Here is a 16,669-nt window from a genome sequence, read left to right on the forward strand (position 1 = left end):
ACATATAAAGATACAGATATTTGTAATATTTATTTTATTAGTATTTTTGGTTGATATTAGCCATTACACAGAGTCTCTTGAATTTGTAAACAATAAGAAAGGTAAAAAGATTTTGAAAATATTTTTTTGTTTGTTTAGTTTAAGTATTTTTTTTATCTTTTTTTTTTAATTTTTTAGGGTTATCATATAAATCTGCAATTGCAGTTATGAGTAACTTTGAACTGGAATGTTTGTATATGTCTTTTTTTAAGTTTTGTTGTTGTTGTTATTGATAAGATTTGTTACAGAATTGTCAATTTTAAAAAATAATTTAAAAAAATGGCCACCCCCTAAAATGGATTATAAACGGCGGAATCCTTCTTTTGTATCATAGTGTCAAAATGTCACAAAAAGCAATCATAAAAGCCAAAGAAGAAGCAAAATACATGCCCAGAATTAATATCTTAATGCTTTTCAGATTTTACACAGAATTCCAAATGTTTTCATTTCCTCATTTTCTGTTTCTCCTCCTCGTCTTTGTTTGTGTGCAGGTATCGGACAGGGCGTACCAGTGGTGGCTCTCATTGTGGAAGGAGGCCCTAATGTGATCTCCATCGTGCTGGAGTACCTCAGGGACACTCCCCCAGTCCCTGTAGTGGTGTGCGACGGCAGCGGCAGAGCCTCCGACATCTTGGCATTTGGTCACAAATACTCCGAGGAGGGAGGGTATGTGCTTATGTAATATCAACAGCAATACCATATGGATGCTCTATTTCACGACTTAGGCACATATGAATTTAATATACTCAAAGGTCATTTGTATACCGGCTTAATTTTCTAATCCAGGGATGCCTTAATCTTCTTTCCCCACTTAAATAAATGCCATTAAGCCTCCAAAGAACTCTAAAGAACTAACTTACTGTAGCACTCTATCGTATTTTAAATTGTATTGTATTCTAAACCATCTGTGCATCATGATTTCATGCTTCAAACTCCATTCAAATTTGTTTTGCTCCTTCTGGTATGCTCACTTCGGCCACCAGGGTGCAGTATAGTCCTTACAAAATAAGTACATGAAGAAGACATTCTCCTGAACTCAGTAACGTGCAGTAATATAAGTTGTTTTAAAGAATATGCCTGTGAGTATTTGCTATAGATTTGTTTGAATTGGATTTTAACTAACAACATTGACATTGTTAGTTATGTTAGCTGGCTAGCTAGCTAACTTTAGTGAAGCAAAGTTATGTGGCGGGGCTGGTAAATATGTTTAGTTTTACAGGTAACTTCAACTGTAACAGCTTGAACACAAGCACTTGGCATTTTTTTAAAATAATTGTTCAGTCTCTACAACTTGTTTTGACGTGTACAGTCGTGTAGCATTGGTGACTAAAATATTTGCCCTCAGCTCAAGACAAAGAAAATAAAAAAATCTACAAATGGCTTGCATCTAAAAAAAAAAAAAAACAAGGCATATATTAAAAATACTGCAGATAACCAAAGTAATGCACTTTTTTTTTTTTTTTGCCAACATTTTTTTAGCTCATTAGATTGTGTATACTGTATACCCCATTTGGCGTTCCGCTGAGTATCCCTAATGACAACAATGTAAATGAGCGCATTTAAGAAAAACGGGTTTTTGGAATAAACACAATTCCAGCAAATTAAAATTGTATTATGCTGATGCATTACTTGGATAATGCAATATGTTTCTCATGAGACCCGGTTCACATAATTGTTTTTATAGTTTCTCACTGCGTGTCCGGTTAAAGATGAAGCTCATTTTTTGCCAAGGACTCTCAGGCGTAGCCGTGCTGAGAGTCCCACTCAACCTTGGTTTCACTTACGGACGAAACAAATCTAATTTAACTCCTCCCCCCCTCACACGCTTCCTCCATCCCTTCTGTCTTCCTCTTCCCCTTTCTTTTGCTTCTTCCTGCCGGCTTCTTTTTTTTCCAGCATAATTAACGAGTCTCTGAGAGACCAGTTGCTGGTGACCATCCAGAAAACGTTCACCTACAGCCGCACGCAGGCCCAACATCTGTTCATCATTCTCATGGAGTGCATGAAAAAGAAGGAGCTGGTGAGTGACTTGACCAGACACGTTATTCATATATTTGACATCAACACAACACGCTCAGAAGCTTTGTTGTTCTGACAGAGTAAAGAATTTCTAAAATGTAAGAGAGGAGATCTACTTTTATTAAATCGCTTCAGCGTCTACTGTAGTGGCCGACAGTGGGTACACTGTAAATCCATCCTTTTAAAAAAACAAACAAACATTGTTTTATTCACAATATGATTATTAAAAGGCTTGTATCATACTGAGTGGTGTTTCTAATATTTTAGTTACCTTAATAGCCTGAGCCAAAGATTTGAACCTGAACCTCAGAACTGTGACGCAGGCATGCCAACCACTCACACAACGTTCTTAAACCACGACTGAATTGATGGAGGTAACGTGACTGTATTCCGTAATTGTTTTGCTAATTCGCAATATCCAATTTTGTTTCAATATACCACAATACAAATGGTGCACTTTTTTTTTAGTACCGATGAATGCAGTTTTTTATTTCCCTGTATTGAACTCATTCACTTCCAACCATTTTCACTGAAGCAACACCTTTCGCTCCCTGCTGATTTTGCATGGCCCCAAAATATTGTGTTCTATTGCTATAAAACATGGAACCTACCTAAAGAAAGATTAGAGTCTCTTCTTTCATCAGGAAAAAAAAAAGTATTTCTGTTTCCGTTTTGCAGCAATTAGCATTATAACATAGCTAAGGTTCATCATTATTCACAAATCTGTTTAAAACTGTGGGGGGAAACAGCTTTTTTTCAGCATGGCCCTGGTTGATCTCTTATACTCTGCTGCCACCTGCTGGCCGTTTTTGTAATAACTATCTTTGCGTCAACCGTTCTCTTCAGTTCAAAGGCTGCATCAAAGCCTTCTGTATGCTCTAGCATAAAAAAAAAAACATAACAAATGTATAAAGATCGTTTTTGGGACACTGGTAATATTTAAAATAGAAGGTATTTATACGTTTTTGGGATCAAATGAGTTAAGCACCATCTTCAAACTGTGCATAATACTACAGTGGCTTATAATAATAGTACATCGGCCTGACTGTGGTACTTGGAGAGTTTTTGAAGTAAGTTGTTAGGAAAAGGTTGAGAACCACTGCTCACAAAGGTCAGGGTCATGAGTCATGTTGATGCTCCACCAGTTTATTGACTCAAAGTCGTTTGACCTTTTGTGCTTCCACTATTTTGTTCGGTATATATCATATCATACTTCTTTTTTTTTTTTTGGACAGTGTCAATCAAATCTGAGTATCCTAACATTAATGCAGCTGTAGCCAAATAAATGTTCTGGTATTAATATTTAAGATCATATGAACGGTGAGAGTTTATACAAAGTTCAAGGTTGAGGCACTTGTCACACACGTTCATCTCTGTTGGAGAGTAGCCGCAATCCCTTTGGAGCACTGTCAGTCGCATAAAAGCAACCTTTTAATACAGTTACGACGTGTAATGGCAAACATGGGAATGTGCTGTCTGTGTATTTAGTGTGTTTTTGCAACAGCAAGGGAAATCAAGCGACATTCATTACAGGTATAAGACGCATATGCTCTGAGCACAAATGCGGTGCATAAAATGTATTCCACTAACTTTACAAACACATGTTCATTTATAAAAGCACAGCAGAAAACACTTATTGACTACTTTCACTTTATTCTGCAGTGTGGCTCGCTCGATTCAATCAGCGTTAGATAGCCACAAGTGTAAGTTTGCCAATACAACTTGAATTAGTTGCACATGGAAGCACTTAATCCGCATCTTCCACTTAATTATTCAACTTTATGTTCCAGTTCAATTGAAGCGTATTGAATTTGCGAGGCACATGCAAAGCAGCGGGTTGGAAGCCCGGCATCGCGCCGACTTGTACAACCATGTAAGAGGATTGACGGCGCCCTCGGCGGGCCTCTCGCAGCCGATTGATGGAGCTTCTCAACACAATACGGCAGAGCAGAACAATGGCGCGTGAATCATTCAACAGGAGCAGCTGTAGAGCCCAGATAATTTGATGCTGCCGCTATAAACTTACACAACAATTACTACTGTTATAATGACATCACGTAATAATGACACAATATACCGACTGCAGTGAATTAGTGGCAATATTGTTCACATTCGTTTTCCCTTCCTTCTATTAAAGTGGACAATCCAAAATGGGATACTTCGTCTTAGTGTGGCCCCCTCGTAAACTACGGTTTACAACACTCGTGCCAAATGAGGTTTGGTTTGCGAATGTTATGCAGCAGTTTTGGGCTTGGTGGTCAAGCAGTACAAGGCAGCCATCTTGGTTACTATTGGACTTGCAGTATTTCATTTGCGTTTTTTTATTTGGCCTAGATGTTGATTTTATATATATACATATATATATATATATATATATATATATATATATATATATATATATATATTAGGGGTGTGAATTGCCTAGTACCTGGCGATTCGATTCGATACCGATTAATCCCGATACAAATCTATAAATTGATTATTGCGATTTTTTTTTAAAATAATCTTTTAACTTGTACATGTACACTGTAAGATTTGTATGAAAATGTATTTATTTATCTGAAAATTCAGGTTGCAGTCTGTTTCATGTTTGAACAGCACTGAAATAAAATATTAAGGCTTCATTTTCCATTAATATAACATTCTTCCATGCTTAATGTGTAAATCCTAACCCTAAGTAGGACGTTGAATATTCCTATAAAAAATGTATGTTTACAAATTGATTCAGCCGCCTATTGAATCGATTCGAGAATTGCGCGCTGTAATATTGCGATATATTGCCGAATAGATTTTTTATAACACCCCTTATATATATATATATATATATATATACTGTATATATATATATACACACACACAAATGTGTGTGTAATTATGACTTTAGGCTAGTGTTCTGACTTACCAACACCTCTGCTGCACTGAAAGGGAATGAATGGAGCTGCTTTTATCAGCCAGGAAATAAGTCAGCTGTGTTCACTCTTACAATAACACAAACACAACTTTCTACCTACACCTAGAACTGCGAGCAGCTATAAAGGGCCCTCGCAACCCTGGCCAAGTACTTGCACGTCAGGATACCGGTACATGGGATTTACATTTTTATTGAAAATTGAACCATAACCTACATATGTATTTTTGGTTTTGTGCCTGTCCTGTGTCCATGTTTATTCAAAATGTGATGAGCTTTCATGCATGTTTATACCACCCAAATAAGCAAATATTTATTTGCAAAACGTGTAGCTACAGCAACAGCATTCAGGGAAAAAGTTGTGTTTTTCATCAGCAACATCTTTACATGACCCACCCTCAGATTCAAGTCAGCCGGATAAAATCTGTGTGAGGAGTGCTTTAAAATGTGATCCCTATAATAGGCCCAAAAATGGGTAAAAGTAAAACGATATTCATAATTGACGTAGTTATTACACTTACAAAGAGTATACAAATTTTGTACAAAATACCGTATGTAGGGTAAAAAAAACATTATCGCCCCAAGGGCTAAGTGGCACTTTATTTATAACTGAATATTGTCACAAAGATAGTTTCAGGTCGTGGCTATAAGCATACATGTGAAGTTTGGGAGAAAACGCCACCACAGTTAGGCTGCACTTTGCACTAAACTTCAATGGCAGTAAAATATGTCTCAATATGGTGATGTTATGTGTTGCTGATAATGTATTCAATCACACAATCCTCTCGCTGCTTTGGCTTGTTTAAAAAGTCTGGCCTGTCTCACAGGACATATGCTATCATCATAATTGCTCATGTACCATGCAGTGTGTCAAAAAGTCTAAAATGGATTACGGATGTCTGTTGAGCCAAAAAGCACTTGGCACTTTGCTGCCTGGTTACTTCTCTGCCTCCTCCAATTTGGTGTTGTGCACAAGTGGACTTGACGCACACAAATCACATACAAAGTGAAAGAATCTTACAGTAGTTCATGGACCGTAAGTAGAACAATCAGTTACAATGTGCAGACTAAACTCTGATCAATAGAAGAGCCAAACGAAAAACAAAAAAAAGACAGCAGCAAGATGAACCACCTCAACTGATCACTCCAAAGAAACTATACTGTACAGTACGTGTGAACGCAACCAGTGGATAAATGGACCAAACTAAACTAGGGCAATAATTCATTTACTAAAAAAAAGAAAAGTGGCCCAAAATATTTGCCTCAAAGCCACATAAAATAATATTAATGCAGACACATACATCTGTAAAAGACAGAGCAAAGTTTGGAATTATTTTACTTCGAAAAGAAAAGGTCAAGTGCAAAGATTCATTTGCAAAGCAGAATCCCGTTTCATATTGATTTATCCAATATACACACTTTGCACTTTGTCTTTCTCCAGTGTCCCTTTGTTGTCACACTCCAAACTTTTGTTTATGTTCCACATTGACTAAATAACCTGAAAAACAAACATTGGTATATTCCACTGTGACGTGACTTTTTATGGTCATCAGGGATCAATAAAGCTGACTAGTGCGTTACTGCAGCATAGAAAATCTTGGCAGGATGCAGTATCTTGGTTTCACGAGTGGCCGACCGCCGGCCACTGTTTTTTTCTGCGATTCCCGGTGAACACCATTAACACTTTAATTTAACAAATTTAGCAGCCAACCAATAATGCGCATAAGCATTCACCCAAAAGAATAAAATATGCTTCCAGGTCTTAAAGTGTCTCAGCGGTGCAAAAAAACGCTGTACCAAAACAGTATACAGTGGTACCTCGGCTCACCAACGCTTCAGCTCACGAACTTTTCGCCTCACGAACATTAAATTCGCGAGCATTTTGTCTCGGCTGACGAACTAGTTTTCGGCGGACGAACCAAATCTCGCGACACGAGAAATCACGAGAAGCTGATGCACGCTCACGGCGTCCCAGTTCGCCGCCCCCTTTGTTTGAGTGCGGACGTGGTTTGTGTTCGGTAGACATTTTGGATCATTTTGGAGTACTTTTGGAGTGTACTTTTGCTACCGTGAGACCGAAAAAGACCCCACAAAAGGCTAGTGTTAAGCCTAAGAAGACATTGAAGAAAATTACGGTCGAGCAGAAGAAGGAGATCATCGACAAACACCAACGAGGTGCGCGTTTGTCAGCATCAAGTGAGAGCATCAAGACCATGTTAGCAAAGTGGAGTGATGTGCAGGATTTTGTCGAACAGTACCATTCAGAAAAGACTGTGGCTATGAGAATCATCAACATGATGAATGATAATGTGATGCCTCAGTTTCGTAAGACCTTACAACTCAGAAAGCAACAGGTGTCAATTAAGAGGTTTTTAGTCAGCAACAAGGATAAAGAGTCTCCTAAGAAGCAAAGAAGAGAAGCCACACCGGAGGACTCTCCTTCCAAACAGTAACTCCCTCCCTCCCTCCTCCTCCTCCCACTCCATTCCATCAAGCCTTCAACTACTGTCCCATCACAAAGGCAAGTTGCAAGTTTTGCAAATAAAAACACTTTATTATACAGTACAGTGTATTTCTTTAATTACAATACAATATCACATTTATTTTATACATAAAATAAGGTATATTTTGTGTAGTTTTAAGGCTTTTTTAGTAGAAAATTGTGTTTTATGGGGACCTGGGAACGGATTATTCTCATTTCAATGGTTTCCTATGGGAAATACTTGTTTGGAAGACAAACTTTTTCGGCTCACATACTCTCTGTGGGAACCAATTAAGTTCGTGAGCCAAGGTACCACTGTATACAGCATGTAAATATTGTGTAAAATACTCCATTACGTTTATATCATGCGTACCTCTGGCTAAAAAGCAAAGCATGGAGAGTCTCTGTTGCTTCTCAAAATATCCTCCGTCTCCCCTTTACTTTCTCTCTTTGTGTCAACTTCTTCCTTGACAAGTTTTTGTGGTTCCTTGTAAAAAAATTAATACAGCAAAATGCGGACCCACCAAACCTGACGTAGGGTCCGTTTTTCATTGCAGTACATTGCTCGATGGAGCGCTGCATGTGCAGCGGATTCCACAGTTTGAGAGGGCATCGGTGATCTTTTTATCCATTTTTGCCATCCATCCATTTCTCTGCTCGTCCTCATTTGGGTCATGGGTCACATTCGGGAGAGGCGCCAGCCAATCACAGCCACTGTTACAATCTATAGTATACACTCCGGATTTATAGATAAATCTCCTTAGCTATTAACATATGTGTCAGAGCATATAGTTAGGCAGTATGCAAAAAATGGTACCTTTTATCGTTTGATTTTCGAATAGTGCAACTGTTTTATGTGACCATTAAACAAACACCAGAAAGATTAAAATGCACTTTTTTTCCCCTTGCAGAACTTATAACCAAAAGTCTTATTAATTATGCAAGAGGTAGCCCCCTCCCCTCCAATCCATTGTGATTCTATGCAAGTGGGTGTTCTCATTGAGTGCCCTGATATTTCCCATCTTGACATGAATAATTGAGTGAAGAAGACTCCTTATATGTTTAATTCAAATTAAATATTCACGAGGAGCAACCATGTTTCAACGGCTTCTTGACAAGAGAAAGTAAAAAATTAGGAGGAGAGCAAAATGGTCACTTAGGAGAAGAGGAATCGAAGAAAATATGTGACTTTAAAAAAGGAAAACAGAGTGAGAACAATGAGCTTCTGAGAAACGTGTGTGTGTGTGTGTGGGGTGGGGGGGGGGGGGCAGATAAAGTAGCCGGAGAGACAGTTTATTATCAGTTGGGGATTGTAAATGTTTAAAAATGTACGAGGAGAGAAACTTAGTTCCCAATATTCTCTGTTTTCACTGTCATATTGTAAATTGCTATTTTCTTCACATTTAAATTTACACCGAGGCTGTTTTTCCCGACTGCCACTATATGGTGAGGGCCAAATGTGGCCTGCTGTTCGTGCGCGCGCGTCATGTGTGTACCGTACGTCTCATTCAGCCAATACAGACCTTTCATGTGAAATGATGCATATTTTCTAATCAGCTTGACTCGCTGCCGCATGACACGTTTCCCCTGATCCCCAAAGCATGTAGCTTAGCACGTATGGAGATGAGGGAATCCTCCACTCAGAGGAAGATTGGACCGCCTTTACACCCCCCAACATCCGTCTTTGCTCCTCTTTGCTTCCTTTGCCTCACGCAGACTTCATATTTCCTCTCATTTCCGCCTTCCCAATCCGCCTCTGAACGTCGCTTCGTAATCGCTGCATTTCTACTCTCATCTTTTATTCTGGTCTGCTCAAAGCTCAAGACGGACAGAACCAAGTCATTATTATTATTATTATTATTATTATTATTATTATTATTATTATTATCGCTGCATTTCTACTCTCATCCTTTATTCTGGTCTGCTCAAAGCTCAAGACGGACAGAACCAAGTCATTATTATTATTATTATTATTATTATTATTATCGCTGCATTTCTACTCTCATCCTTTATTCTGGTCTGCTCAAAGCTCAAGACGGACAGAACCAAGTCATTATTATTATTATTATTATTATTATTATTATTATTATTATTATTATTATTATTATTATTATTATTACAATGACACTGCTAGCTCCAAGGGTTGACACAATCCATTCCAGGACATTTGGTTCAACCTGAAATTCTAATAATAATGTCATAAATGATCATTTTTAATGATAATTAACAATAAGTAAAATAGTGGGCAGCACGTTGATCCAGTGGTTAGGATGCCTGCTTCACAATTCTGACATTCTGGGTTTGAATATCCAGTGCGTGCGGCGGTTTCTTCCGCAAATCTGCCACTTTATAAAGTCTCAAATTTACGATTTTTTTCTCTCCCAAATTTGCAACTTTATAAAGTCGTAAATATGCCACTTTATTAAGTCTCAAATTTACGTTTTTTTTTCTTCTCGCAAATTTGCCCCTTCATAAAGTCGCAGTGGCAAATTTGCGAGTTTTTCGGCCCTCACACGTCGTTGTACATTCTTAACACCCTACAAGTGTAAAGATAAATTAACTCATTCACTGCCATTGACGGCTATAGACGTCAAAAATTCATTTGAACTATTTCTATTAGTTAAATTTTTCCACTTTTGTTAGCAAGAGTATGAAAATCTAGAAAAAAAATTGTACAATTAGAGCAGATATAAAATTTGTGATTAATCATGATTAATAAAAAGAAGAGAAAAGATTATTAAAAATTAGGGGCGTCAGGCAGTTAAATTTTTTTATCATAATTAATCGCATGATTTCACTAGTTAACTCACGATTAATCACACATTTTATATCTGTTCTAAATGTACAATTAAAAAAATTCTAGTTTTTCATACTCTTGTTAACAAAAGTGGAATTTTGTTTTTAAACTAATAGAAATAGTTCAAATGAATTTTTGACGTCTATAACCGTCAATGGCAGTGAATGAGTTAAAATTCAAGCAAAACGTCCAAGCAATTTTGAGTCAGGTTGAAACAAGGTACTGCACAAAATGCTAGCGTTTTCATCACTGTTGTTTGACTACAGGGACGTTCGACACAAGTCCATTTTGAAGCTACTCCCAATAAAAGGGCTCAAACATACAAACAGAGAAGATGGACTCCGTGTCTTCTGAAAACGAGTAGTGGACACTTTACACAATCAATTATGAGTGGAAACGCAAACACTCAGGGGTCACCTTGGGGACGGGATTGGAGAAAAGGGGAAGAGAGAGAAGCAAACTGGAAGGAATGGGGAAGGGAGCGCAGGGCGCTTGTGAGAAGATTCGCGGTTAGATTTGTCGGCCATGCGGATGTTGGCTGGGAGAAGGAGAGGTAAAGGTGGACACGTCTGGGATGATTATCATCTTTTTTAACTCTTTGACTGCCAAAAACGTTAAATAACGTTTAGTAAAATCCTATGGAGGAGTGCCAAAGACGTTAAAATGCGTTTTTTTCAAAACAGAGGTGAAACTAACCATTTTCTATTCTTGATTACTGAAAAACGAAATAAGGTAGAAACAAACTTTTTTTTTCTGATGAAAGATGAGAGTCCAATCTTTCATTTGGTAGTATGTGTGTTTCCATAGTTCAAACACATAATTTTCTGTGGACCTTGAAAGATCAGTCAAAAATGCTTAAATCTGCTGGCACCCACGGCATCCCTTTTCTGAAAACATCTGGCAGTCAAAGAGTTAAATGACAACTTCATCCATCTCTTGTCCTGAAGGGCAGCAGAAAAGCATATCAATATGAGAATTGGTATTGAATCGATGAGTTGACAACTCAACTTTGAAAATCTGAAGTCGACTAATTGCTAAGCACTTGTTTCTGGCATCTTGTTTTCAGATCAGCCAAATTACAAAGCACTTTCGATTCACCCGTCTGCTGCCGTTGCTGGACTATGACGCTATGTGGGGCAGCGGAATGTCCAGCCAGCAAGTCTTTATACTGTACATCTGTGCCAAATCGTAAATAAGCTGCTTGTGGATGAGAATAGAAGTCAGCCTTGCTAGCTTTGGCTATTCCGATCGCCACTCGTCTTGAAATATTCATTGCGGCAAGACCACGGGACTGGCAGCGAGGGATGAGGGCACAAAGTGAAGCTCCATCTTTGTTGTTAAATAAATATGGGTGGTCCGAGCTTTATGACAGTTCTGTACAGCAGCGACATGACCCAACTCTGTACGACTGTCGTAATTTGTCGTAGTCTATCACTCAGCTACACTAATGCAGTTGTAAAGTCAGACATGCAGTAAATATTCATGTAAAAAATAGGGGTGTCGAAATTAGTGTCTTAATCTTGGGTTAGTTGAATGTTCCTTTAATGCCACCAATTTTTTTTTACGTGCGATTAATGACCGCCCCTTACTTGGAAAGCCTGTACTCGGGGAATTCCAGTTGCACTGCAGCATGAAAAGTCACGTCAAAACTTAGCAGTAATACATGTAATAATAATGCATACATTTGTATAGACTGGGGTCAATTAGTATTTTACAATTTTAAAAATGTGCAGAATTTCACAGGTGACTTCTTGTTAAAGATTAGATAGCTCTTCGTATGAAAAGAAAAATGCATGAGCTGTCACCAATGTCTTACAAATGCAATTATGCCCTCTAGTGGCAGAAAATGACCTCCACACAAATAAATATCACACTTGATTTTTTTTTTTTTACAATAGATCTTTTTTTATGTTAACACAATTTTATGAATTATGAAATAACTGTATAAATGACTAAAAAATGCAGCCATATTTGACTATTAGTTTAAGATTAGTTTTCACTTTAATGTTAGAGTATGAAACTTTGAAAAAAAATATTTTATTGTACATTTAGAACAGATATGAAATTTGCGATTAATCGTGAGTTATTGAAGTCATGCGATTAATTGTAATTAAAGTTTTTAATCACTTGACACCCCCCCCCAAAAAAAAACACTTTTAGACCACAAATAAAGAAACAATCAAATTGCAAACAGTAAATACGGCATAAGCTAGCTAGCCCGTCACCACATATACGTAAACTAAACCGCTGTGCAAACTGGCTTTTTTAATTTTCCTCCCTTAAAAACAAGTTAGACACTTAAGTGTCATTCCAAACTAAAAAATTGGATAAAAGCATTGGAACACGTTCTGTTAGTTTGAGTCCCCTTACTTCATGTAATCTCTGCTGGTGTTTCTCAAATTGTTCTTTAAGACCCTCGTGGTGTTGTAAATATCACCACCACCAAAAACCAAAGAAAAAGCAAAACACCTTGCGTGACATCTCTTGCGACCTCAAACATGACACTTTTTTTTGTACTACTTTTAAAGCCTAATTTTCAATTTTGATCTGCCTTGCATCTATAGCGAACAAAGCCCTCGCGTTGTTCTTTGATTGAGTCGGAATCCACTGAGGCATGTCGCCGCAATCGAGTGCTATAAAAACGAGAGCCATAATATTAAGGTGAAAAAGAAATATTTTGGACTCGCGGTAGCGTGTCTCCGCATTCCCGCAATTACACACGAGTGATCTGTGTTCCCCCCTCATGAAGACCTCTAATCGATACCTTCACATCCCATTGCACTCTCATTCCACCTGAAGAAAGACCTTTTTGATTACACAGCTGTGTGTGTGCGTGCGTGTTCCACACATGCACACGCAAACATATCGAACTGCTTCCCTTATTAGTGATTGCGTGACACAAGCCCTCATTTCTCACCTTGGATGAGTCCGCATGTCATCAGCATATGGTGCACGGGTGATGAACGGGCCGAGATAATAGATAGCATAAATCACCAATGAGGATTACTTTTTAAACAGTCGTGTTTGTATAAAAAAAAAACATCATTCGAGGTGGCTGCATGACTGCTGCATTGTCCTAAAGAATGCAGAAGCAGCAGCGGGGAAGCTTGCAGATTCCCAGCGCTCTATGAAATGAAGCCATTTAAGAGGGTGGGAGACGGGCTGCGGGGAAAGAATGGGGGGAGGGGGGGGGAGATGGATGGTTGGATTGCAGGATTAGAGGAGGAACTCGTCAGGCATTCAGAACACGCTTTCACCCCTTCTTGGCTTTTTCAAGGTGCCCTCCACACATGAACACATACATGTACATGCAACGATGTCAATATTACCTTGATGGCATAGAAACATACCTCAAGATAAAAGGAGAGAAATAAAATTCTATTTTACTGTGGTGTTAAAAAAAAAAAAAAATGGTGGCATAAAGGGGCCCCAAAAAAACCCAACAACCAATTTCTTACCACATTTTCTGTCATCCTGTCCCTCCCAGATAACAGTCTTTCGAATGGGGTCCGAGGGTCATCAAGACATTGACCTTGCCATCCTCACTGCGCTACTAAAAGGTAGGCCCTCGTTTGAGTGCGTGCTGAAGTATGAATCTAAAGTAAGTGGCTTCCATATTACCCTTCAGGGAAATATAAAAGGAGGGGGGGGGGGGGTCGTGCAGGTGCACGTTCAACACACACAAACGTTTTCATTCGTATGCATGTTGCCATTTTTGTTTTACGTCTGGAGGCTCCCTTTGTTTGCATCCTAAGGGGACGGCCTAATACTGTTCATATCTAATGTTCCAAGATGGTCAATCCTCAATAACGGGCCCGAAGGCTCGTCCATCTATCTGCTTGGCGAGATGGTTAACTTTATTCACCAAGCGCTTATTGATTTGATGTCTGCCTAAGCAAATAAACGGTTACGCTGGTTTACATGCATTGGGGATCGGTTGGGACCACTGGGATTCGACCCCACACACACGCGCACATACTCACACAACTGAACCATAAGCAGGCGCTGTAATAATAAGCTGCAATCCCCTTTCGGTCCTCCCAAACTCACTTTTCCATCAGCCCACTCTCGGGTCCTATCATACATTGTTCAAGGTTCGTGCAGCTCACTTGAAATTGAATGCGAGGGTATTGTGGCTGCCGCTTGTGTCCTTCTTGTTTCAAGACATCTTGTTACAATTGTGCTCATCAATTTACATACCGTCGCTTAAAGCTAAATGTTGCTTAGCGACACAAAAATGCTATCAATCGTCAGCAAAATCGACATGTGCATCCAACAAGAACATATCAAAACAATTACCTTAGTATTTTGAATTTTATGAGTTGGATTTTAAGATGCAGCATTTTAATATTCAAAGTATGAAGTAGTATTAACTCATTCACTCCCAGCCATTTTCACTGAAGCAACCCCCTTCGCTCCAGACTGTTTTACTGGATTTTGACAAATTTTGCAAGGCCCACAGAATATTGCTATAAAAACATGGAACCTACCAAAAAAAAGAGTTGTCTCTTCTTTCATCAGGAAAAAAAAAGTATATTTCTATCTGTTTCCGTATTGCAGCAGTTTGCAGTAGAATATAGCTAAGTTTCATCATTATTCACAAACCTGTTAAAAACACTGGGGAAAACAGCTTGTTGCAACATGGCCCTGGCTGACCTCTTATAGTCTCCTGCTACATGCTGGCCGTTTTTTATAATAACTACCATTGCTTCAAGCATTCTCTTCAGTTCAGAGGCTGCATCAAAGCCTTCTGTATGCTCTGGCATTAAAAAAACAAACAAAACATAAATACATCTTTAGGAACATGGTAATATTTAAAATAGAACATATTTATACGTTTTTGGGAGCAAAAGAGTTAAATATGAAGACCAAACCTGGCTGGCTTTAGTTTGCACATTCTTCTCTGGTTTTATGGTTTTATTGAACATATAAACATAAAGAAAACACAAAACCAGGGATATGATTTTTCCGCTAATTCGCGGAATTCCGCTTTATTTTTATCTCCCCCCAAAAAAAAAAAAATCCGATTTTTTATTTTTTTTGTATTTCATTGTGTATGCACATGACTCCGACAGATAACATCTTCTGCTATAACAAAGACATTTGTGGTATGCTCCAATATGAGTTACTTTTCATTTGGTCATGATACAATTATTTGTTCATGAAATTTGAACTCTTCAACATTATTTATGTGTTAACTTAGTAATCACATTAGTTAGATATGATGATATTCTCAGTGATAGTTTTTAAAAGCAAAGGCAGTCCAATGTTTTTGAATGTGACTGATTTTGAGTTGACTAAAACTGCCATTTTATATGGGATAGTTCAATATACATTGAAAATTTATGCTGTTGTTTTGTCTATTTCTTTGTCATGTGAGTGCATTGAAAGTACTTAAAAACACGGAAAACCCATGAGGCCCCCAGACCCCCGGCTAAATTTTCAGATAATTTCACTTTGGTCAAATCACATCCCTGCAAAACACATTACAAGTCTAAAATATAAATTGGAGTAAAAAAAAACAACAACTAACTAATTAGTAAAGGCTTCCCGTTGTCAATATTTTCAAATTGTAATTGTAATTTTTTTCCTTCAGATTTTAGTAGGTTTCCATTTCCAAATGGAACGACCTTGGTTTAAATTCAACCACAGTCGTGTCGTGTCTTGAACTTCCTTCTCAATTGTTTCCCCAAGACCAATTACCCCCCCCCCCCCCCCACCCCCCAAACACACACATGCACACACGGGATCCATATTTTCGATTAGTGGCTCAGGATCTCGGATCGGTCACTGATGCTCTGATGGTGCAGTAGGACTAACCGTGTCAGTAGCAGTTTGCGGCATCCTCTCATTGGCACTCGCCGAGAGTTTGGAGGAGATAAGAAAAAGAAATGTTTTACATAATTATTGCAGCATCGTCCGGATGCGTCATTTCTTGGACTCGTGCGTCGCTCAGCGATTTCTACTTTTATTGCCTTGCCTGTCTGGGAACAAGCATATTTTGTTATCGCTGCCACAGATTGTTTCTGATTTCTATTAGGTTTTTTTTTTTTTCCCATTTCTTTCTACGCCTGTATTTTGAATTGAACTTGAAGAAAGGATTTCAGTCAAATCACGCAACGGTAGAGCAAAAAGATACGTGCACGGTAACCCGCTCGAGTGTCATTGTACATGCATCTTTCTCTCTGCCGCACAGTGAATAAAAGACGTGTGAAGGCTTTTGCTATAAAGTGAAATCCTGCCATTGTCACATCCTGCCCAGCAGCATTTGATAAAAACGCTGGATTAGATCCCCCAATGACGCAAACCGCAATCCCGCCTGAAGCATGACAAACACATGAATACCGAGCCAGGCGGGAAAAACACAGCAAACAAGAGGTTGTGAGATTTAGGAAGTAGTTGAACAAAGCAGATTTGGGAATAA

The 16,669-nt window shown here is 38.5% G+C and overlaps 1 protein-coding gene across 8 annotated transcripts in view; it reads left to right on the forward strand.

Annotated features, from left to right (window-relative positions):
- The window catches only part of trpm3 (transient receptor potential cation channel, subfamily M, member 3), a 184,059-nt gene that overhangs the window by 123,098 nt on the left and 44,292 nt on the right, over positions 1–16,669 (forward strand). For all 8 annotated transcript variants that reach the window (XM_077560549.1, XM_077560544.1, XM_077560550.1 and 5 more), the window contains 3 exons: positions 531–705; positions 1,936–2,059; positions 13,733–13,805. In XM_077560549.1, coding sequence (XP_077416675.1) covers positions 531–705; positions 1,936–2,059; positions 13,733–13,805 — 372 coding nt within the window. The remainder of the gene's footprint in view (positions 1–530; positions 706–1,935; positions 2,060–13,732; positions 13,806–16,669) is intronic.

This window comes from Vanacampus margaritifer, chromosome 3 (genome assembly GCF_051991255.1).
Source record: "Vanacampus margaritifer isolate UIUO_Vmar chromosome 3, RoL_Vmar_1.0, whole genome shotgun sequence".
Taxonomy (NCBI): Eukaryota; Metazoa; Chordata; class Actinopteri; order Syngnathiformes; family Syngnathidae; genus Vanacampus; species Vanacampus margaritifer.